General features: G+C 39.7%; 1 protein-coding gene across 1 annotated transcript in view; it reads right to left on the bottom strand.

The window, feature by feature from the left end:
• LOC133348561 (transmembrane protein 132E-like) overlaps positions 1–25,278 on the bottom strand; it is a 412,755-nt gene that overhangs the window by 30,922 nt on the left and 356,555 nt on the right. Inside the window, exon 7 of the mRNA XM_061561444.1 lies at positions 19,581–19,848. Coding sequence (XP_061417428.1) covers positions 19,581–19,848 — 268 coding nt within the window. The remainder of the gene's footprint in view (positions 1–19,580; positions 19,849–25,278) is intronic.

Genomic DNA, 25,278 nt, shown 5'->3' with positions numbered 1-25,278 from the left:
CAGTTACTCCTTACATGATTTAATCTGACAAGATGCCCATGTTTTAAATATTTTTTCTTATTTTAAAAAAATCTATCAAGACATGGATATAAAAAAGCTACTCCAACGTTGACATACATTCCAGTATCACTAGATGCAAAGGTACAATTTTATGTTAAGAGTGTTATGCAATTTTAAGGGGCAGTGGCGTGGTGCTTGGCGCACCATCCTATGAACATAGCTTTGTTCAATTAGTGCCTGGCCATAGCTAATATTCATGGAGAGTGATATTTGAATCAATCCCGAGTCTCCCATTCACCAACCCGCACTGACGAGCATGGCTAAGTTTTTTGTTTACCAGATAAGGCTAGAGAGCAACTTTTCAGAAGTGACCTGGCCACAAATGATAGCCCAACGAAGTGGCATACCATGTGGAAATTTATGGCAGCAAAATATTCTGAACGCATGTTTCTAAATGTGGAGGGAAAAACCGGTGGACCCGGAGAAAGATCCACACGACCACAAGGAGAATATGCAAACTCCAAAAATATAGGTGTCAGGGTTGGGATGGAATCCATGACCTGTGTACCATGCGAGGTAGTTAACATCTCGCCACCACGGCACCCTCAAAAACACGAGGGTCATCTCAAAGGCACGAAATCAGAGAACAACACAATGACCAGGTCTTATTATAGGGAACAGTACAAGTAGTGTTCACTACCATGGAAATCAAGAACAAATGAAGACATGTATGAATGTTGAACTTCTTTCGCACAGTACATAGCCAACCAGGCTAATCAGAGGTGTGGCGGAAGGACAAACTAAACACAAAAAACTGTTTTAAATAAATTCGTTTTCAATCTAGATTCAAAAGTACATAGCTACAGTGGCTTCATAATCTCGGCAGGAAGAGTGTTTTAAACGTCTTTTAAAATAGATTGAAAATAGTAATGAGTACTCATCTAGTTGAAAACAAATAAAATAATGAATGATTAAGTAATTTGTAATCAATTAATTTAATAATCATGGTCAATGGAAATAATTATCAAAATACATCAGTGAAATGTGCATCATACACAAAGATAATCCACAGAAAAAAAACTCAATATTCTTTACATAAAGCAGAAGGAATGTTTTTTTCTTCCACGTGTAATATAAAAATAGCTTGCAAATGAAAGAGTTAAAATTCGAGAATTTCATCAATGCCGAATTTCTAAGTCCACCAGTTCACGGTGACTAGAAACATAAATGAGTCATTCCGCTACATCAGTATGGATTAAATTCTGACATCTATAATTGCTTGCTAATTTCCATTCCATTCATTCCTGACACTTCCAATACAGTGGAAATAACTGTTTGAGCACGAGCTGTATGGCCATCTTCCAGATGACAGCCCACTGAATGGTCATCAATCAACCATTTCAATAACTCACAATGCACTAACTGCCCTAAAGGAATGCAGAGACAACATTATCACTGTGAAAAAGGCTTAAAGAAATGTTTTTTCCTATACTCTGAGATGGTAAGCCAGCATTTTGCTGCAGACAACTATTAATGAATGTAAAATTAAGCGATATTTTTTCTTTGTTCCAAAATATCGTAATTTATATTAAGTAAGACAAGTATTAAAAAAAAACACAATAAAATGTGCCGCATTTATAGATCCTTTTATATTTGCCATTTCACATTGAACAGTGCCAGGTCCTTTTTTATTTGAAGCTGGTGATCCGCTGATGGTGCACAACAAAGTGCATTAATACAGCGTTGCTGACATTTGAAAACAATAAACGTTATCAGATGTATCCTTCTGCATCACTTTAACAATGCATTATCATTAAGTATCTGAAACTAAATAATTCGTCTCCTCCTGTATTGATTTGCAACAAGACAATATCTATTGACCAGCCTATGTAAAAAAAAAGTATTTCTCTGTTCTAAATACCATGGCAAAATCCAGTAGAAATTCTTGATTTTTCCAACTTACATGCTGCAACAAAACGCCATGCATCCTGTCGACATGCAAGAACATAGTTAAGCACAACCGTGTGCCATATTGAGGAATAACACAGAATGGTCTAATTTACAGCCGTTTATCAATCCATTGTAAGGAAATGGCATCCCCTTGCCTTGCCAGCCATTGTTGTTTAATCATAGTTCCCGATGCTGGTCATTATAGGTTGGTGAAGGGGAGAGCAGCTCCAGGACTGATTTAAATATTATTTGCCACTGATGTTAGCCATGGCCAGCACCTGTAATGGTTTACCATATGGAAATATGTTCAGGTTGTTTTTAGCTATACAACCAAGCAAGTGAATAACGTTGAGCCTTGCAGACCAATGCGATCCAAAATCTGTAAAAATACAACTGAAGTGTAAAATTAAATTCTGCGCAGTTTTATTTTCTCATGGCTGCCAATGGTGACTATTCTCTTGAGACTAGTGCAGGGGTCGGCAACCAAAATAACAAGAAGAGCAATTTCTTTCCAATTCGGTACAAAATTCAGTATTTCAAGAGCCGCAATGCATCTGAGTACATACTGTACATACGTACATATCGTCAAGAAGCAGCCCGTAAAGAGCCGCATGCGGCTCCGGAGCCGTAGGTTGCCGACCCCTGGACTAGTGTATTCAATCTAAGGCCTGCTTTGTTGGCTGAATACTCTGCGGCGAGAAGTAGATAACTGAACCACCTCACTATGATGACACGTTATAAGCCACTATTTTATGATGTAATTATTAAATCACAAAACAATTTTAATAGGACAATACGACACATTAAAGGCAGGAACTCTTTGACTTTTATTTTTCGATTTAAACTCTTTGACTATTCAAGTTACTAAAAATGTATCAATGACCCTTTCATATCTTATAATTATAGAAGTAACCCAGTTATAAGACTCCACCCATCACCACTAGTTTAATTGTAAAACTCTGGAAATAAATTATCTCCAATAAGCATGGTTAGCAATGTACGGTGGGAAAAAAGTTCGACAAACATACATCGAGGCGCATGTTAATTTCTTAATACATACTGCTACACATACTTTGTAAAAACCTGGCTTATGCACGTTACCATGAATGAGCATCTGCTGGAACATGCTGATCCACACATAAGTCGCTAAGCCTCTGTAATTGATAACAAAATCACAACAGCGTATGCATACAAACATGGAAACAGTTACTCAGCCTTATTCATGTTGGGAAGACCGTTTCAAAAAATATTCAGCTACAAATCTGAGTAAAACGAATCTCTTAATATAATAACGTTCAAAAAAGAGTATTGCAAAAGCACCTGTGTGTGATAAGCAATAAAAATTAACCACAGTACAGCATAATGGAAAAAGGACATTTGCTTAAACTGACTGGAACTAATCACAGTATCTGTTCTGTTGCTTGATATGTCTTCAAGATTTTGACACATTTTGAGAACATACATAAAATGGAGTGACTGAGCTCAAGTGGATCGGAAATGCGGAGGCCTGTATAGAAGTGTGATGGATTGTCGTTGCGCACCTCCAGCAGCTACACTGTTTAACACGTCGGCTTTCGCGACCAATGTTATTCATAATCAACGTTTTTGGGTTTAGATCGCGTTATTTATAAATGTGTCATAACCCTCCACCACCCGACACGGCCAATCAGTAAAAAGTGTCACGTTGACAAAGACAAATAGTTCACTGCTTTAGCCCACCGGTACTCAAATTGTAAATGTTGTGGCTTCAACACACCGGTGGGCTAAAGCAGTGAACTATTTGTCTTTTGTCAACGTGACACTTTTTTACTGATTGGCCGTGTCGGGTGGTGGAGGGTTACGACACATTTATAAATAACGTGATCTAAACCCAAAAACGTTGATTATGAGCTACACTGTTGCAATGGAGAAGACTCCACCCATCAGCGAAACGGCGCATTAAAGAAATGCGCATTTCCCATGAATATGCTAAATTCCTCTTGATATGCACATTCTTTTGTTAAGGCGCTCTTATTGCACCTCTAACTTAGCTTATATATAAGCTACTAGCTTGGCAGTGTCTCATTCTTCACCTGAAGATGGCTGCTTGCGTTGGAGCCGAAACGTCGTGAGAATTATTTTATTATGTTTTATTTTTATTATTTTATTATTTCCCTTCTACGTGACTTTACCGAAAAAACCAAGAAGATGAATCCCTGCAGTCACGAAAGCTTTAAATCGAAATCTACTGACCTGGTATCGACAATCAAGAGGATTTCCCTGTCCCCAGACGACCTGCTTGTCAGTTTTGATGTGGTTTCTTTATTCACCAAAGTTCCTGTACCTGACACCATCGCAATCATTGAAGACTTGGTTCATCAAGGACTGAATACTGGGGTACCCCCCTGGTGAGACACTGCTTAACCAATACATACTTCACCTGGAATGGAACTTTCTACAAACAAACTGAGGGCACCCCAATAGGCTCCCCCTATCTCTGGTTGTAGCCAACGTTTTCATGCAGAAATTTGAGACTGACGCCATCCAGACTGCCACTCTAAGCCCGACCTTATGGAAGAGGTACGTAGATGACACGTTTGTCATCTGGCCACATGGCCGGCCTGCTCTAGACCAATTCCTCGACCACATCAATTCCATACACCCAGCCATCAGATTCACCATGGAAGTCAAAAAAGATGGCAAGCTACCCTTTTTGGATGTCCTAATTAAAAGGAGACCTGATGGTTCAATGAGCCACTCTGTCTACAGGAAAGCCACCCATACGGATGCTTACCAAAAACCAGATTCCCACCATCATCCATCCCAGAAGAATTCCCTCATCAAGACTCTATACCATAGAGCCCAATGAATCTCCAACCAGGAACACATTGCCAGTGAACTCAAACACGTACGCCAAGCTCTTAAGGCTAATGGTTACTCAGACTACACAATCCGCAAAGCCATCACTCCAACCATCAAGATGGATCCTGTTGAGGAGCCTTTCAAAACCATCACCTTACCCTACATTGCTGGGGTCACAAAAAAGATCTCCAAAATCCTGATAAAACACAAGATCCAGGTCCGATTCAACACAGTACACAAAATCAGTGATCTGGTCCCGTCTGTAAAAGATGTGGTTCCAGACATACAGTACCCTGGCGTCTGCAAACTAAGTTGCTTCTGTGGTAGCAGTTACATTGGAGAAACCAAACGACATGTTTCGGACGGCATCCGTGAACATAAAGCAGACTTGAAACACGGTAGGACAAACACCTCAGCCGTGGCAGATCACTGTTGCAATTCAGTGGGCTCACATGACATTGACTTCTCCAAGACAGAGGTTCTCTGCAAGCCATCTGGCTACCATGAGAGATTCGTTCATCTCCTCCTGTATTCCACTCACTGGCATTGACTATATATCTTGTATTCTCCGCAGGGAATGGATTCTTTGCTCCGCTACAAGTCTCCTACCACTACTCTCCCATTGACATATTTCGTTTCTTCCTCTTAGTATCTTTCACGCGACAGTCAATGGTACAGTGTATAGCGGATTGTATAATAATAAATAGTATAAAATTGTAATGTTTAATACAATGTACAAAGTAATATTTAGTATCGTAATTGTATAGTGAATATACAGCAGTGGGATATACATTAGGGTGGGTAGAATAATACATAGTGTAATATTACAATGTATAAGGTATGCATAGTAATACAGTACGTAATTTAATGTTGGGTTTGTCTATGGCAGTATATAGTACGGTGTAGACTCGTGTAATGTTAGGGAATAAAGTTTAGCTGGAAGCATATTATATACTTTTTGCGACATAGAATTGTAATGTATTACTTACTGTTAGTAGCGCAGCTTATTGGAGAGTATATTTAGTATACTGACGATACTATGTAGTTTATACTTTATTTGTTTACGTGGTGGTTTAGTTACTGCAGTTACATAATATTAACATTCCTTCCCTTTATTAATGTTACCCCTATCCCCTCCCTTTGATCCTGCTAATCCTGCATAATTCACGGGCATAATGACTTTAAACCCCCCGCCAAACCTCCTACGCATTTCACAAGTAGTACTAATCGCATATCTTCATTTCCCATACAAATGCTAAATTCCTCTTGATATGCAAATTCTTTTGTCAAGGCGCCCCCTTTCCCCCCCCCCTTCCAACCCAGCTTATATATATGCTCCAAGCACGTGTGCTGTTTCATTCAGACGCTGTCGCCTCGACAGACCTGGTTTCACCTGAGGACAGCTGCTTGCGTTGTGGCCGAAACGTCGTGATAATTATTTTATTGTTTTATTTTTATTATTTTATTATTTCTATTTTTATCTTACCAGGAAATAATGCATTACGCGATTCAATTAATTACATAATGATGCAATTGTGTTTGAGGTACGCGATGAACCCATACATCGTACCTGGAGAATACCACGTTCAAAATAATCAAATATCAGCACAAACCATAATTGCTGTGCTGTCTTCTGGCCATCACGAATCCATGCAAATTCGGAATTATCATGAATCTCAACATAAGATTCGAAACGTCGTAGTTTTCTGTTATTTTTTATTATTTTCTTTGAACCTATCAACGTGATTTTACCGAACGACCCAAGAATATGAATTACTGCAGTCACGAAAGGTTTAAGTCAAGATTTAACCGCCTCTATGGGGAGGATTTCCGCACAACTATTAGATATTTTAACAAACTTCGAAAAAAGAAGGCCCACCTGATCGAGTCGCTCACATTTCTTAAGAGATGTCGCGATACTAAGGTAATACTGATCACCTTTACACTGACATCTGCTGCTGTAACTTCTCCCCAATGCTAAACGGATCTTGTTCAGGGCTGGCCTAGCCCTGATCTCAGAGAGAATAAGATTGCTCCGATTTGAACTAGACAATATAGACAAGATTCTCCTGATATCACACTTAACATTGATGGAAAAACATATCTACATCTGATTGGGAACATGTAGACAACATGACAGCCTCTTCAACCGCATCAATATCAGCTAAATGCAAAGATAACGTGATTTCCAAGTTCAACCTCCTTTCCAAGAAGAAGCCAGATCCACACATCAACAAGTTAGACGTTAACAAGATTGTTATCAGAGTAGCAGTCTAATTTCAGACAGCCTAAAATCGGTTCTAGCCAAAGGGTTGAATTTTGCAGTCACCCCTAAACACATCCCAGTTGATATTATTGCCCAGGTCGACGTAGCCCTTAAGGGTTTGGGACACATTACTGCAGACGTGGCAAGATCGGAAATAGCTGTAATCCTCAAAAACACAATGATACCTATTAGCAACATCAGTAAATATGAGCGCTTTGAGCTTTCACAATTAAAAAAGAGATGACATCATCATCCTCTCAGCCGACAAGGGCAATGCCACAGTTATAATGGACGAAACCACATACAATAACACAATTCAGGACCTACTTAATGATGGTAGCTATACCAAAATTAAAAGAGATCCCACCAACCGCCTCGTTACGAAAACCAACAATATCATCACTGATTCGACATCTTTAATCGAACCAACCAACCAAGCGGGTTTCCTTAAAACCCTCTGCTGCTAGACCACCCAGATTGTATGGCTTACAAAAAAATCCATAAAGAAGGGACACCCCTTCATTCAATCGTCTCCAACATTGACTCACCCACCTACAAACTGGCCTGATTTCTGTCTGAGACCTTACAACCATTCACTGGTAAGACCACCTCAGCTGTACTCAACTCAGCTCACATGGTATCGTTAATTAAGAACATTCCACTATCTCCAGGTGATTTGCTCGTAAGTGTCGATGTGGTCTCTTTGTTTACCAAAGTGCCTGTGCTTGACACCCTTGCAATCATTGAAGATTTGGTCCAACAAGAACTGAATGCTGATGTACCGGCCCTGGTGAGACACTGCCTCACCAACACTTACCTCACCTGGAATGGAACATTCTACAAACAAGTTGAAGGTACCCCAATGAGTTCTCCCTTATTTCCAGCTGTAGCCAATGTTTTCATGGAAAAATTTGAAAAAGATGCCATCTCGGCATCCACTCTATGTCCGTCCTTGTGGAAGAGGTACGTAGATGACACGTTCGTCATCTGGCCACATGGCCGTCCAGCTCTGAACCAATTCCTCAACCACATCAATTCCATACACCCAGCCATCAAATTCACCATGGAGATGGAAAAGAATGGCAAGTTACCATTCTTGGATGTTTCATCGAAAAGAGACGAGATGGCTCAATGGGATACTCTGTCTACAGGAAAGCCACCCATACGGATGCCTACGTAAAACCTGACTCCCACCACCATCCATCCCAGAAGAATTCCCTTATAAAAACTCTACACCATAGAGCTCGATGTATTTCTGACCGTCATCACCTAGCCAGTGAACTGGAACTCGTGCACCAAGCTCTCAAGATGAATGGATATTCAGACTACACAATCTGTAAAGCTATCACCCCAACCGTTGGGAAATAACTATCTGAGGACCCAATCAAAACCATCACCTTGCCATACATAGCAGGGGTCACTAAAAAGATTTCCAAAATCATGAGCAAACACAAGATCCAGGTTCGATTTAACACAATACATAAAATTCGTGATTATATCCCATCTGTGAAGTATGAGATCCCTGACATGCAATACCCCGGCGTCTATAAGCTAAGCTGTGTCTGCGGCAGTAGTTACATTGGGGAAACGAAGCGGCATGTCTCGGACCGTGTTCATGAACATAAGGCAGATCTGAAACACGGTAAGACCAATACCTCGGCCATGGCTGATCATTGTTTTAATGCGGTGGGCTCACACGAAATTGATTTCTCCAAGACGAAGGTACTTTGCAAGCCCACTGGCTATCAACAAAGATTCGTTCCTGAAGCCATCCATATATATATAGACAGAGACACAATTTCCACCGAGAAGATGGGTACAAACTGAGCAATCATTGGAAGGACGTTATAAACCAGTTTAAGTCATAATTGGCTATGATGTTCCCATCCGACCACCTTCCGATATTAGTTGTGCTTTATTCCAATTTCAAATTTGCACTTTCACAGTCACTTCGCGCGCCGACCCCTTGGTTGCGACTCTGCAATCTTCCATTAACATGATAATCTCTCGATTTAAAGCTTTCGTGACTGCAGGGATTCATCTTCTTGGTTCTTTTGGTAAAGTCACGTAGAAGGGAAATAATAAAATAATAAAAATAAAACAGAATAAAATACAAATACAATTGTATTTTATTATGTTGTATCTGTATTATTTTATTATTTAATCTCTCTTTAACATGATAATTTTCACCTGGCAGCACTTTGATTGGTGGAAAACGAACCCCCGCTGGGTTCGCTGCCGAACACTTACATTATAATTGGCTGCTGACATTTGGGCTACGCCCATTTCAAACCCTTATAAACAGTTTCCCTTGGAAGCTAACCCACCTTTTCCTGAAGATGACAGCTTGTGTTGCGATCGAAACGTCGTAGTTTTCTGTTATATTTTATTATTTTCTTTGAACCTATCAATGTAACTTTACCGAAAGACCCAAGAATATGATCTACCAACTCCGTCTCCAAAGTGCTGGGTTCGGATGTGATCTGAGCTAAATGAAATTGGCATCATCTGATTTTAATTCCAGTCACATGTGATAATAACACAAATTGAGTCAATAATAACACAAATTATTCATCATTCAAATATAAAATCAAAGAGAAACAGCGTATACGTAATATTGCATTGCATTACATATTCTGCAACAATGTCCCAGTTCCACATAACAGTGTTGTCCTTGGAGAAAGTATTTATTTTGGTTGCATGCCTTGAAATATAAGTTTACTAATGAGCTATTGATTTTTTAAGATGTTCTACTTCACTATAAATACAATTTTTCCTTTACCAGAAATTATGAATGTAAATATTGTTCCACACAAGACAATGGCATCAGAATGACTCCAATATTCTTTAATTAGACCACGATTAAGTATACAGTGGCCACTTGCTACTGGGACGGTTGAAGCTATAAATGATCAGATAAGCATGATTACATCAATTTAAAACAGCGAGAGGAATTTTTTTTATTTGTGCACATCCATCAGTGACTGGGCAGAAACCATTACACATTCTACAATGAGAGCCCTCAAGAGATACTTCACTCATTTCTAATGACTTCCTTTGTTCTCAACAGATGATTTCCTATTGTTAGTGTTAACAAGTGAGTGCATTGAGATTGGCGGGAGACGTGAAATAAATTGATGTTTTATACATATGTAGTGACATCAGGGATGTCACTGTATGGTACCGGCCCTACATTGTGGACAGCACTGTGTGTGGGTGGCTGTGTGTAATAGCAGCCCTAGCGGGGCTTGGTAAGCACTGGGATAGTGCGGGCACCATGCACAGCGTGTGGTGGGGGCTCCCACGAGGGGGAATGAGTGAGTGTCAGCCCAGGGACAGAGTTGCCCCGGGCCATGGTACTGTGGTTGACCCAGTAGACACGTGATCCGGAGTGTCCACACAGGGGGCCCCAGGTGGGGGGGCTAGTGGGTGATCACGTGTCCGGGGAGAGCTCTTGAGAAAGATCGAGAGAGAACTAGAATACTCGAGAAGGCGAGCGGGGCCAAGGGCGGAGCGGCCCCGACTGTAGGATAATATAAGGCGGGTCCCTGAGAGGGACCGGGGTCACTGCATTCTACAAGCTGGAAGCTCAACATCTACAAGTGGGAAGCTCTACGTCTCAAGCTGGAAGCTCTTCATCTTACGAGGCATCCACGTAGTCGGAGACCCGAGTGAGGGTCCGACCCTTCGTAGAAGTAACTCCTCTGTATCGTGTAGTTAGCTGGGTGGTCACCACCCTAGGCTGTATCGGGTAAAGGGGCCATTACCCCTTTGTGTTACGGTGTTACAATAAATGTGTTGCCTCTAAAAGGAACAACGTCTGCGACTCAGTTGGACTCACTACACATAATATATGTATATATATATCCCTATTTATTGCAGTGTTTATAAACGGATTTTCCAATATGTTGCCCAACTTTATTACGATATGCCTGCTTAGTGCCATTTGTTCAAGGATGGCAGTATTTTCTGACTTTTTATTGACCAGGATTGTAAAACTCTCTGGGTTTAGGCATGGATGCATTTCTATGTGTATCGTACATCTTTGAGCCTCGCGGGTTGATTGTTTTGCAGCTAACCAGCACTGACCTCGTGCGAAAAATGTAAATTCAACCTCCTGCTGGAGAATAACACCCAAGTACGAAAAAAATATGAAGGAAAAATTATACGATGAAGAAAAGTGCTCACTCCCTTATTCAAGCTGCATGCACTTTCTTGACTTTCGTCTGCTGAAATATAAAGTGTTATGTAAATGATAGTGATTGATTAAGATAAACGTGGATGTACAAATTGAGACTAAAATGCAGTGAAACTGTTTCTTGACACCCATTATCTCTGACTCAGCATGTCCGGATGGTATGGCCAACCCACAACACTGTGCTTCTCATTATTCCATATCTGCTTTCCTCTTACCTGTTATTTTGTGTATAAAAGGAAGGAGCTGCAAGACAGGTGCTCAATTATTCACATTATAATCGTCTATTTTATTACTCCAGTCGCTGCCACCGTTACCACCTTCGAAAATTTACGACGCTGACAATGGTCGTCAATCACCTTGGTCGTCTTCACCAGTCAGTGCTGCAGCAATGCCTCACTGGGGTGGGCATTGAAGCGGCACCCAGACAGGTCTGGAGACCACGTGGAAGACATCAAGAGGATGATCGAATATTGCAACAGGTGCGAGATGATGAATATGGGTAAGTTAAATGAAGATGGAGAAGATTAAGATGAAGAAGATTATGATGGTAGAAAATTATGAGGATTTTGTCATGTTCACTTCCGCACCTCCGATTAGTATGGTTGGCTACGTATGGTGCAAAAGAAGTTCAACATACATACGTATATTTCCAGTTTCTGTCTATACTACGACAACCAATATGTGCAGCACATTAGACTCTGCCCTGTTATTAATTCATTCCAATAGCCATGATTAATGCTAATAATTGTCACGGGTCTGTGGCATGAACTAAATTAATCCTTTTCTGTGCATTTTTTAAAGCTAACATACAGTTTTTATGAAGATTTTCTGAAGAAAATTGCTCTTAAACAGTAATGGGATCACTACAAATATACTTGTTTCATGATATTCGTTGTACAGTATGAAATAATGTATAAATATAATTAAACGAATATTTTTTTACCTCATCATCTATTCCAACCCTTGATTAATCCATCGGCCTGTCCTTATGAAAACAATGCATTTGGTATTGTTCTAAGCAAACCTTCAAGAATCCAGTAAACTGTTTCGCAAGCATAGAGAAGGGAGAGAATTACCGTGCCCGAGAAGACCTAGAGCTTCATGGAGCGAAAGACCAGGTAGCTTCCACACAGCGTAACACAGCCGATGAAAAGATAATGGCGCTCGACTGATTTGGAGTGAGACCTCTGCTGTTAAACCGGAGCCGGTCATGAGCACACTGGCCATCACCAGAGCATCGGCATACATAACATGGTTGAGCAATAGGGAGGCATCCCTTGACCGCACCCGGGAATCGATCAGCCTCCCATTGTATCTGTACCATATGGTAATTCCTCGGGAACAGCCATTGAAGGCTTCACGAACTACGTGGTCAAAATGTGTTAAATAATGTGGAGCCAGAGGACATCCCTGTTACACCCTAAGGTGTAGAGGGAATGGCTCTGACTGACGGCCATGTAGTTTTACGCGGGGCCGCTCACCATCATGAAGGTCCTTAAGGATTATGAGCAAAGTTTGAGGGACTCCGAAAGCATGAAGAACAACCCAGAGGCCAGGCCTACTGATGGTATCATAGGCCTTGAGCAGGTCAATAAAGCACATACATTCACTCACTCACATGCGCACATGGAGCTACAGACAAGCAAAGAAATGGACTTACACTGACTGACATGGAGCCATGCACACAAAGCGACTAACACAGACAGCCATGGACTGACACACACAGACATCGACTCACACATACAAACACATGGACTTACACACACATACATAGACTGACACACATTGCCCTACACACACATAGACATATGGACTGTGACACACAGACATCTACTTTAGATACACACACATAGATTAACAAACACCACGACACACATAGACACACAAACGCACATTGACTTACACACTCAGATGGAGCCATGCACACACATCGACTCACACACACGCATTGACGTACACACATCGAGTGAAACACAGACGTATGAACTAACACACACATGTGGACTAACATACACACAGCGACAGATACGCACACAAATGGACTGACACACACACACAAACACTTGTACGTACACACACACGGGGCGTTGTCCATTTGAAAAAGACAGACACACACATGGACCCACACACATAGAAACCCATCGACTTACACGCACACAAACACATGGACTCACACACACAGACATCGACTTTAGGCACACGCATCTAGTTTCTGCACACGAACATTATAATAGTAATAGAGTATTAGGCAACTTATTAGTTTCATAATAGTAAAGAATGAAGCAGAGTTGTTATGTGCACACAAACATTATCATTGTAATGTTTATAAACGTATTTGTTTAATAATAGTAAACAATAAACCTGAGTTCTTAGCGAAAGATTGAATAAAATAGTACTTTACATTGGCGTGGTGACGCCTCGTCCCGTGCAGAGCCCGCGGCCTCGCCTAGATTGGCAAGCCGGAGGAGGTGAGACGTTGCCAGGCTGCGAGCTGGGCCACTACCCCCCCCCCCCACCATCGCCATAATAATACTATGTAACCGCTTTAATAATATAAAATTAATATCTAAGGACTTTATATGAGTAACTGCACGCATTGGGGTGGGGGGGGGGGGGAAGAGGACATCACACTTTCGATTTAAAGCTTTCGTGACTGCAGGGATTCATCTTCTTGGTTCTTTCGGTAAAGTCACGTCGAAGGGAAGTAATAAAATAATAAAAATGAAACAAAATAAAATAATTATTTTATTTAGTTTTATTTTTAATATTTTATTACTTCCCTTCGAAATAATAAAAATGAAACAAAATAAAATAATTATTTTATTTAGTTTTATTTAGTTTTATTTTTAATATTTTATTACTTCCCTTCGACGTGACTTTACCGAAAGAACCAAGAAGAGGACATCACACTGTGAAGATAAATCGGCAGCGTGATGTGTATATCTATTCCATGTTAAACGCGTAAAATAAAATGTCTCCCGTGAGCTGGAGCGAACACGCATGACTTGGCAGGGTCCGCCCCCCCCACGCAATTGGCGTCACTTGGTACGGTCGATGTCGCGCAATAAGTAAATAATGAATAATAGAAACGGCACAAATGTGTTAATTAAACTACTTTAAAGTTTACGGACGGGAAAACGGAATAGCCTAAACCCACCACGGGGCTTAGGGCGTGCCGCCTGGAAAATTACTTCGGTCTTAAACCCCACCGTCCGAGAGCCAAATCCCCCGCAAGCACGAGCGCGCGGAGACTTTTATATATAAGAAGAAGATTCGGGGCATGACATGACCATCAACTCCATTATAATCAGTGCTCTCCATGTAAAATAGAAAATAATAATTCGCTTCGGTTAAAATAAGTGAATTAAAAATACTGACAAAAATACTCTGAAACTGTAACACAATTTCACGGTCTTTTGTGTGATTTAAGAAAGTGGTAAACCATTGCAGAATAGCAGTCTTTCTTTAAATAACATAATATACCAAGAGACGTACATGCAGATGAACTGGTACATGTGAGTTTTAATTTCCGTGCAAAAATCAAAGACCTTATAAATACAGTATACACACAGCCCAGAACTGTTTGTGTCACCCATAATCTATGCTAAGAAATGTTCATGAATACATATTTTAACGTGTCACCTATATTCTAGACCAAGGAATTATAATGAACAAAGGACATGAAACTGAATGTGTTATTCATTTAAGAAGGTTGTAAAAACCACAAGCCTTCTAATGTATGGAAGCTTTACACGTCTGTGTCGATTTTTATTGCAGTGAGGTATAAAACATAATAGCCACAGTGTGCCTTTTATTACATGTAAATAACGGCTGCATAATTTTATTATCAAGTCAACTTTATTCTGCATTCATCAATGCAAGAATAAACATGTTTCACTGTATGGCATATATTACAACATATAAATACACTACTGCCATAACTTTCTGGCTATTTCAAAAGAATCCCTCCAAGATTCCAGTATTATAGTATGTATTCTAGGTTATATTATGTATGAAATTCTCGTATGTATGTTGATGATATTGTTGTGGAAAGCAAGGTCAAAGTAAATAGTTAATTATGGAAAATGCTTCTTATGCCACCACATATCACCATTGCCTCTTTCACATAGATCCTGTAGTTACTGCAAAAAATGCATGTGACCTTGCGTGTCCACTTTTACAGAACCTCACCCTCTGGCTATCGGTCTTCCCTTTGGTTGCTGACCTCTGGATGCCATTGATGCCTGTGTCAGTTACCTGCTCTCTCTTATCCTGCATACTGTATGCAGTCCACCGATTAAAATTACTTATTTCTAATATAATCTATGACATAGTCTATGTGTTATTCTAAAATCCAAAGTTACATCCTCTACAGTTGTATTTATATTACAAGGCATATAACACATTTCTCAGTTGCAAATGACAGATTTTGATATATTAGTATTTCACTATCTTTATGATAATTATAAATGCCTTTGGTGAATGCAAGACAATGTGGGGAACGAAATACACCCTTGCCATACTCTGTTTTTCACCTAAAACCAATAGTTGTCCATCAGGCCACACGCATGTCTAACAATCCACATTATTAAGTGGTCTGCTTATCTCCCCAAGAATTCCAAAACATTAAAGTTCTCACAGCCCTATTTTCCCCAAACACATGCTTCCTTAAAGCTTGCAAATAATCATGAGGCTCATTGGGATATTACGACACTCTTCTGTATCATCTGCCTGATTATGAAAATATAATTGGTGCTACTACTTCTGGCTATAATGCTCAGATTGTAGTATCTGCCTTCTACCATAGTCAGCACAATGATGGGAGATGTCAATGCAAAGGTCGACAAGAGACGAGAGGATGGTTGGTAAATTTGACATTGGACAGAGGAATGAGAGAGGAAAACATCGACTAGACTCACAGCCGGCAAGCACGTGAGGATATTGAACAACTTAAAAAAATAGCCTAGAAAGTGGACATGTAGGAGCCCAAATGGAGAATTTTAAAATTAAATTAACTTTATTCCCATAAATAAACCTCAGAATGTCAAGCACGCCTCTGTCCTCAGTATATTGAACGGAGGAAATTTACACCGGCTGATTTTTTTGCATGCAATCATTGGTGACCAGGCTGAGACCATCAACTCAACACACTTGACAACCAAGTTTAATCACAGGGTGGGCTTCCAGGATTCAGGCCCAAGATATCACCAGTGCTAGTTCAGCACTATTACCCATAAGCCTTCTGGCCCCCCTCTCTCTTTTTTAAGTCTGTTAAATAAAGATATACATTTCTTATTGTTCCTGTTTGTCTTATCATTTTAAATTTCCTCTTTCTGAACCTGCCAAAAAAAAGTCCTTTTCTGAGCCATAGTTGTTTAATTTCTTGCCTTTGTGCTATCAGCATGAGCCTACATTATATTTAGCTATTCTTCAGTAGCTACCAAAAGCATCGTTTGATAAAAAGTTCCATCAGTCTTATGTCTACATTTAAATATTTTTTTAACCAGATGAGAACTTAAGAAACCAACATAGAGTCTCATTTGCCAAAGTGACCTAGATCACCAAAAAAAAAAGCAAAACAAGTTAAATGCAGTACAGCAATGAAGCAAATATAAATAAAAATTAAAAAACATATCAATTTTAAATAGTGCATTGCCTGCAGCATACGTAACTTGGGTCGATTGTTTTTGACTGATCATAGTGCAATTGCATTAACGTCACAGAAACATTAAACAGATAAAGGGTGGTAGTAGGTTTTTACCCTTTAAACTGGTACAAAACTGACACCTTTATACAAAGCATCATGTTTGCAATAATCACAACACAAGCAGTCAAAATGCAAACAAAACGAAACAACTCTGAAAATGATACACCTTTATACAAAACAAACATGATGCTTTATCAGAGTTGTTTCTTTTTGTCTGCATTTTGACTGCTTGTGTTGTGGTTATTGCAAACATGATGCTTTGTATAAAGGTGTCAGTTTTGTACCAGTTTAAAGGGTAAACACCTACTACTATATTTTGCCACTGGTAAAGGAGGTCTCATAGATAAAGGGTGACTATTGTATTAATATGTTAACAGACAATGATACATGTACAATTAAATTGCATGCAAAATTATCATGAAGAATTTACTACAGCTTGAACATCCACCACATTTCCATCATTTTCACTGTTGGACCAATCACCCCAATCAGTCTCATCTCCAGCCAAGAATATCCTACCCATAGTGTTTAGGGTTCTGATATATTTTATTTGAGGTGTAAACCGGCCCCTAGTGCTTATCTGGAATTGTTGTCATTGTAAATCTTCATATTTGAAGTGGTGAAGTTAAGATCAAATACTGTCACATCACAATAGTTAAACTGCATCATCAATGGAATTATCTGCTTATATAATAAAAATAAAACATAATAAAATAATTATTTTATTATGTTTTATTTTTATTATTTTATTACTTCCCTTCTACGTGACTTTATCGAAAGAACCAAGAAGAAGAATCCCTGCAGTCACGAAAGCTTTAAATCGAATATCTGCTTATGCTTTGGCAGAATTTTTTGTATTTTAAAATTCGTATTCCCAATGAAATTCGCAACACCTGCTTGAAGACATCTATGAGCCTGCGTTACGAAAGGATACATCACTATATCTTGGGAATATATCCACGGTGCATCACCAACCCCATAAATCACTACACTATACCATTTAAGCTGGGTTTAACACGTAGGCTTTCGTGACAAATATCATCCATAATACAGGTTTACTGATGATGCTGATGACGCCAACTGATGATGACAGTTGTAATTACTGGCGAAACGTCGTACTCATTGTATATGTTGTGGATTTACTCTCCAACACACCAATGTGCTGTACTAGTACCTGATTGCCATGTTGTGTTTACGTGACAAACCTTACTAATTGGCTGTGTCAGGTAGTGGTGGGTTTAACGACACAATGAAATTGATGCGATCTAATCCAAGAAAAAAATGTATTATGGACCATTTAAGCCCATTATCCAGCATACTTATATATAACCTTCTTTTGGTAAATGTTTTGAAAAACTGTTGCACTCTTCTTGCTCAGGGCTATCGTGGTACTCCCTTATCATCTTACTTCGAGTGATATTACAGATACCCAACAGTGATTCCTCAGCTGGGGAAATAGAGTGAACTAGCCAACTGTCTACACCTGCAGTCGTACCTGGGGATAATGCACAGATTTTGTGCCATCATGGGACATTTAATCAGAATTCATGTCATGATGTTGTATTTGGTGGATGGTAAAGTAATGAGCAGCAGCTCATCCTCTCCAAGTGTTGGTGGATGCCCCTAGCTTAGTGGCTTACTGGTGGCCCATCTGCCATTGCAAATTCTACCACTCATGCTCAGGAACTTTGTGGCCGCCCTGAGCATTTGGGGTCCCACAACCCCTACATCAGACATTCAGATAGCCCTTACTCATGATGTTGATATGTAAGAAATAGGACGTTAGGTTTGACACTACCTCACAACGTCATGTAAAATCAAAAACAAAAAAGATTTTAACGCATTGTATATGATTGTGATTTTCGATGATCCAATCACGAAATGGAAAAATCAAATCCTGATCAATCTATTGGGATTATATTTGTCTGTCACGTGTTTATATATCAGTATACGGTGTGGGTGCATTTTACTTAATACAAAAATAAGACTTATAATTAAGTGCAAATGTTCCCTGGATTAATTATTAGACAGGAGAGCACACTTAACATTTTACTTCTGGGAAAAATAATTATTAACACATTGATATTATAACAACAAAAATAATCAATTCTGATTCAGAAATTGATCCTGTACCACTAGTAAATTTGTTACATGACGATACAATCAACTCAAATGAAGTACAATCTTAGGTGATGTATTACAAACTTTAATCACTGGCAAAACATGTGGCAAACAAGGCAACAGCCTTCACCAGGAAGTTGCATCTGTAGTTCAAAGTTCAGATTAGACTTTCAATATACAAAAGTGCAATTCGGCGCGAATAGCATGACCCATAAAAAATATTCTGAGAGTAAGGAAGACAGGTAAGAAAGACAGGAAGCCAAATGTAGCGGTATTTAATTTAGATTTACTGATAGTTACCGTATTCTCTGGATTATAATATGCTCCGGAAAGTAGGATGCATTCCAAACTTGTGTTCGGTGCCAATACAGTTATGCAAATCTGGTAACACACACATACCGGAATACAAGATGCAACCCCATCGTTTGTCTTTAAAAAAAACAGCACGACCACTGCAACGTAAACACTCATTTGGAGAGACGCCGTTTGTCACTCACCTGAACGAAGGTTCGCCCAGGCTGCTGCGCAACGACGATGGTGCCGTGGCGAACGCGTGCGATCGCTGGGTTCCTCACGGTCACGTGATCCTTCACCAGGAATGTCACGTCAACCAGCCAATCAGATCCCAGCATCGATGTGACCTGGCCGACGTCGTTGGAGGCAATGAAGTGGGTCCACACTTTGAGGGTTGCGTGCTGTGATTGCAGGGTGCAGCCCCGAGCCTTCCCATCTTCGTCTTCAGCCACGTAACCAGTCCCTTGCGGCCTGCCAAACACAGTGGTTTTTGAAGGTACACACGATTAACAATTTTTGTTTGAATATTTAAATGGTCAATTTTAAAGAATTATGGCGGTTCATTTGGCTGCCTTGTTTGTATATATATAAAATTATATTTGAATTCCACCCTCTCCCCTAACTCACCCCTCAAAAAAAGGCAATTCATGCGCAGAGTTCTATGTTACAATCTGCACCAACCATCCAAATCCTAGCAGGAAACAACGAGATAATGAAAGTATATTTCTCCGAATGTCTCAATTAATCAAAAAAACGACTTCCCTTATAAATTGCATATTATTTGTTTCATTATTACATCCAATGCAACGTAACTACATATTAATCTCTTTCACATCCAAGTTTTTAGAAACAACTAGAAACTTTACATATGTTTTGATAATATGTTATTGGTCCATGGAGATGTTTTTTTTTGCAAGTTCAATTGTTGCCTGTTAATCTGCAATGTATAACACACCACGGAATTACATGATAAAATGTATTTCAGTGAGAAATTACCTATGATAACAAAGTACCTCCTTAAAATGTGTAAACATGATGAATGATAAATTACTAAAAATACGGAATTGTATATTATAAGACAAATCAAACATAAACAATTCAAAAACATGAAGACCGAAATATTCAAGTATTAGCAATTTAGGATATTCAAGGCTTTTCAATGCCATACTGTGAATGCTGTCGTTGATTTGAGGCAGTGGAGAGGATTTGTGTTGCTCTACCCAGGAAATATCACTTCTGTCCAACAACCAAGGACACCTCATGTGTTTTCATGAGAACTATAAAACTCCTACATTCATTGCTATGAAAATGACCACACAGCATACCAATGCATTGCTCACACCTGAAAAGGTGTGTGGTAAGATTGGTAACTGAAATAAATGAAAAAGATGCGTAATGAAAGGAAAATGTAACTTTATGCTGTGCAACATCTCGCATGAGTTAGAATTCACACGCACCTCGTGTAGCATCTTCCATTTCACCTATTTGATATTTCCAAATACTGCCTTTCCTATGCCAGTATTTCTCTAATGTCTTGCCTTCTGTTCATTTAATGCAGCTCGATTCATCATTTGCAAATCCTTTATAGCTACCAAAAACTTGATTTAATCTTCATTGCGTTAACCATTTTGTTTTATTTTTACTTTCAAACCTGGCACATCCGCCGCTGTCTCAAACACAGATGTTTTATACCGTTCCCATTGTGTCTCTTTGGATCTGATTAACCTGGATCTGATTAATGTACACAATTCTTTGGCACGTATCATGACGGGTACTGCAAGATCTGACCATGTCTGCTCAGTGTTCGCCAAGTTGCATTGCCTTCCAGTTGCTGAACGAAGACATTAAGGTCACGCTCCATTGGCCGCTTTCAGATTCACTTATGCGGCCATCTGGAACGCTCAACCTTCCGATATTAGGAAGCCACTGGAGTGATGCACTTTCCAATCATCTCGATTGAAAAATTCCTGTCCTCCTTATCCCCTTTTATGTTAGTTATCTTCCATCTTTTCTTTCCCCAACCCTCCCCCCACCACTCCCATTGAAACGTTTATTTCTTTGCTAGAGGCCCCCCACCTAAGGTGGGGCAATGGGCCCAATCTTACCCCCTTCACAAAATCCTGGCACGCCGATCTCGGGCTTTTCTTCGTGGAATTTCTGCCCCCCCCCCCTCCCTTCTTGTTCTGTGATTGGCACTCTGTACTGGGCTAGCGTTGAGTTGAAATAAAAACAGTAAAAATATATAGATTGAAAACTAATTATTTTAGAACTGCTATTTGTGTTAAGTTTGTTATCCTTCCCCCACACCTCTGATGAGCATCCTTGGCCGCGTACTGTGCGAAAAAAGTTCAACATACTTACACTCTTTTTCTGTATCAGCAAGGTTGCAAGATCTGAGTCTGATTCGGCAGCCATGTATCGTCTAGGCTTTTTTTTACATCTCCTGCACTCATATAATGTATTCATCAGCATCTCATATGGGTCCTAATCTGGTGATGCATGTGTCATTTTGTGTCACATTCAACTGGAAACTGGAAATCAAAGATAACTTGACGATTCTTACTGAAAAAATCGAGCTGTCGAGTTCCATTACAATTTCATTGTCCATTGTCTGCAGACTGAGTTCAACTTGTCACACCTCCATGCCTACATCTCATCCTAAAATTAATAACAGGCAGAAACTTGGCAACTACTTTGCAATTGTATTCCTAAACACAGTCCCTGCACCTGTGTAATGCTATCCATCATGTCACCTCCTTTATCAAATTGTGTATAATTACTCTTTGGTTCTTTCGGTAAAGTCACGTATAAAGATAAAATAATAAATTCAATAATAGCATACTACGACGTTTCGATTGCAACACAAGCAATCGTCATCAGGTATAAAAGAAATAGCAACAAAAATCTAACCAGAAAACTATAGACAGACATATAAGCAGACAGATATCACAAAGATACACATAGAGAGAACACGTATCGGCACAAAGAGAGAGATCGTCTCTGTGACGAGGCCTTAAATAGAGAGAGGGTGGGCGGGGGTGGAGAGAGGGAGGGGGCAAAGAAAAAAATAGCATGTCAATGAGAACGACGACGTGTGGTACGGTACGCAAGCTTGAAAATTAGGTGAACGGGAGAGAGACACACTAAAATTAAATAACCTAGCAAATTATCTAAATGTAATGTAATGCAACACAGAGAGTCGGTCAACACACAATTAACGCATAGCCTGGTTGATTACGTATTTAAAAGATTGCTAAGTTAGAATTTAAGTGTGAAAATTCCAAAGAGAGGACACAGGCAGAGAGAGAAAACAAAAAACCCAGAGAGAGAGAAAAAAGATAAGCTTAAAACTTCCCTGTAGAAGTGGTTCAATTTTAATTTGGAGCTTTCGTGACTGCAGGGATTACTCTTTGGTTCTTTCGGTAAAGTCACGTATAAAGATTAAATAATACATTAAATAATAGTATACTACGACGTTTCGATTGCAACACAAGCAATCATTTTCTTTGCCCCCTCCTTCTCTCCGCCCCCGCCCAACCTCTATGTAAGGCCTCGTCACAGAGACGATCTCTCTCTTTGTGCCGATACGTGTTCTCTCTCTGTGTATCTTTGTGATATCTGTCTGCTTATATGTCTGTCTATAGTTTTCTGGTTAGATTTTTGTTGCTATTTCTTTTATACCTGATGATGATTGCTTGTGTTGCAATCGAAACGTCGTAGTATGCTATTATTTAATTTATTATTTTATCTTTATACGTGACTTTACCGAAAGAACCAAGGAGTAATCCCTGCAGTTACGAAAGCTCCAAATTAAGATTGTGTATAATTATCCGTCATAATCTTAGGTGAATTCTTCATCTCATTCGATCTGTTTTTGGCAGACCTCTCAAATATTTAAGTCATACCATTTAAACTCACCATTGTAGCATCAAGATATGAATGAAGACATTTGTTGGAGGGACACAACTGAAAACACATCGGAGTATGTATACCTTGGGCAATTTCTGAATATGGGATACAATAAAAATTATGAGTTATTATGGTGAGCAAGAGCAGTGTCCACATAAGAACATGTCTCAATAAAAGAGTTTCCATTCAGTGCATATTAGCTGTTACGATATATGAATAAAAACATAGACAATAGCAATACCCCATTTCCTCAACTGGCCCAAAATCCAGTCCCATATCGACCAAATGATTTCCTTCTCCATATTCAAGGTTTTCTATGGACTTGTACATGCCTGCCTTTACCCCTCTCACTTCTCTCAACTCCCATCGAGCATTTTCTGCTGCAGAAACCAAGGCTTTCTGTTGAAGCCTCAAGTCAACATTCGGTTGAGTTGGGGGGAGGGGTCACTCCTCCCTGCGGCCTCACCTCCCGCCTCTAAAACGCCCTCCCTTCGGCCGCTCGCACTGCCAACTCCTTGCCGGGCTGGTGTTAAAAGTCCAGGCTTAACACCTTTTGTTGTACAATGTAATTTATTCGTACAATGTCTGGAGATGTGGTACGTGTGTAGATGCTCTAAAAATCCAAATGGTACCGTATTGTATATCATAAAGCACGAGTGGTATAGCAATGGGCAATAGTGACTCATCTCCAAGTGTTTTTTTTTATGGCTAGCCATTGAACAAAGACGGTCACCGCATCGTGGCCCTTTTGGATGCGTTTTTGTGGTCCCCTGGAACGCTGTTCCTTGTGATATTAGGACGCCACTGGAACTATACACTTTTAAATCTATATTCAAAACTAATTTCTTTACAAATGCTTTTTTAATTTAGTTTGTTGTCCTTCCCCCGTACCTCCGAATAACACGGTTAGCTACGTACTGTTTGAAAGAAGTTCAACATTCATACATAATGAATTTCTACCGGCATAATGGTGGCTTATCTGCCTTTGGTAGCACCGCACAAGGCCTCCCTCCCACAACCTTTTGCAGTGTGTTCTCATGTGGTAATGTGCATTGTTCAGCACGATGTGCAATATTTAACTCCGCGTGCTGGAGCTTCTTAAAAAAACTTAAATTGAAACTCCCAAGCACGTGGAGTTTAATACCAAACATTGTGGCGAACATCACGCAGTACAACTATTAAACACATCGGGGAGGCATACCGCAAACACAGCGACATCCTTCACAGTAGTCCGACTCAGGAAGTCACGCATCTCACACTGATTAGGATAATTTGTGTAGGAATTTTGGAGACAAATAAGGGTGCATTTTAATTAAGTTTCAAGCCATTGAGTGCAAGCTATGGATTTTCCACTCATTTATATTTTATCCACCTAACTTGTGTAGTCGATTCAAAGGTACTTTTGAAATGGGTCATTCACTTATTATAACCTTGGTACATTGCTAATGGCGAAGCATAAAATGGCAATGTATTAAAATGTTCTTTTGCAAATATATTTAAGCCAATGGGAGGTAGAATAACTAAAGGCAGTGCGAACTTGAAGTGAACACTTGCAAGGGTGGTGTTTACATTATGATGATCATTGCAATGGCGAGCAGTATCTGATTATGGTGGTTACATAATGATGGGAATAGTATTTCATCATTAAGGCAATGATAATAATATGCCAATTAATCTCATAGATGTCTCACCTGAGGGAATAACAAACATGTTTTTCTTGTATCGCAATCGCTTTGGAGGCCAGTGCTCCATTATTTTGCCAATACAATCCTCACGTGGCTCACGTGGATGGATGTGCTTACAAATTTGCATTCCATCCCACCATATGGACCACTAAATTAGGCCCTACTTAAATAGGTTTCAGCTTCAATAGCCTGGGAATGCATCCAGATTGTTTTCCTTTTGTAATACGGTATTGTGATCAAAGGGTAACAGCAGTAAGTGCTTCAAAAGATAGCTTGATGCCTATTTACACAGTTGTTTGTGCATCTA

This window comes from Lethenteron reissneri, chromosome 27 (genome assembly GCF_015708825.2).
Source record: "Lethenteron reissneri isolate LAM-NWPU_2019-01 chromosome 27, ASM1570882v1, whole genome shotgun sequence".
In the NCBI taxonomy this organism is placed as follows: domain Eukaryota; kingdom Metazoa; phylum Chordata; class Hyperoartia; order Petromyzontiformes; family Petromyzontidae; genus Lethenteron; species Lethenteron reissneri.
Note: the sequence above shows the minus strand (reverse complement) of the source record. Positions and strands in the feature narration are given on the sequence as shown.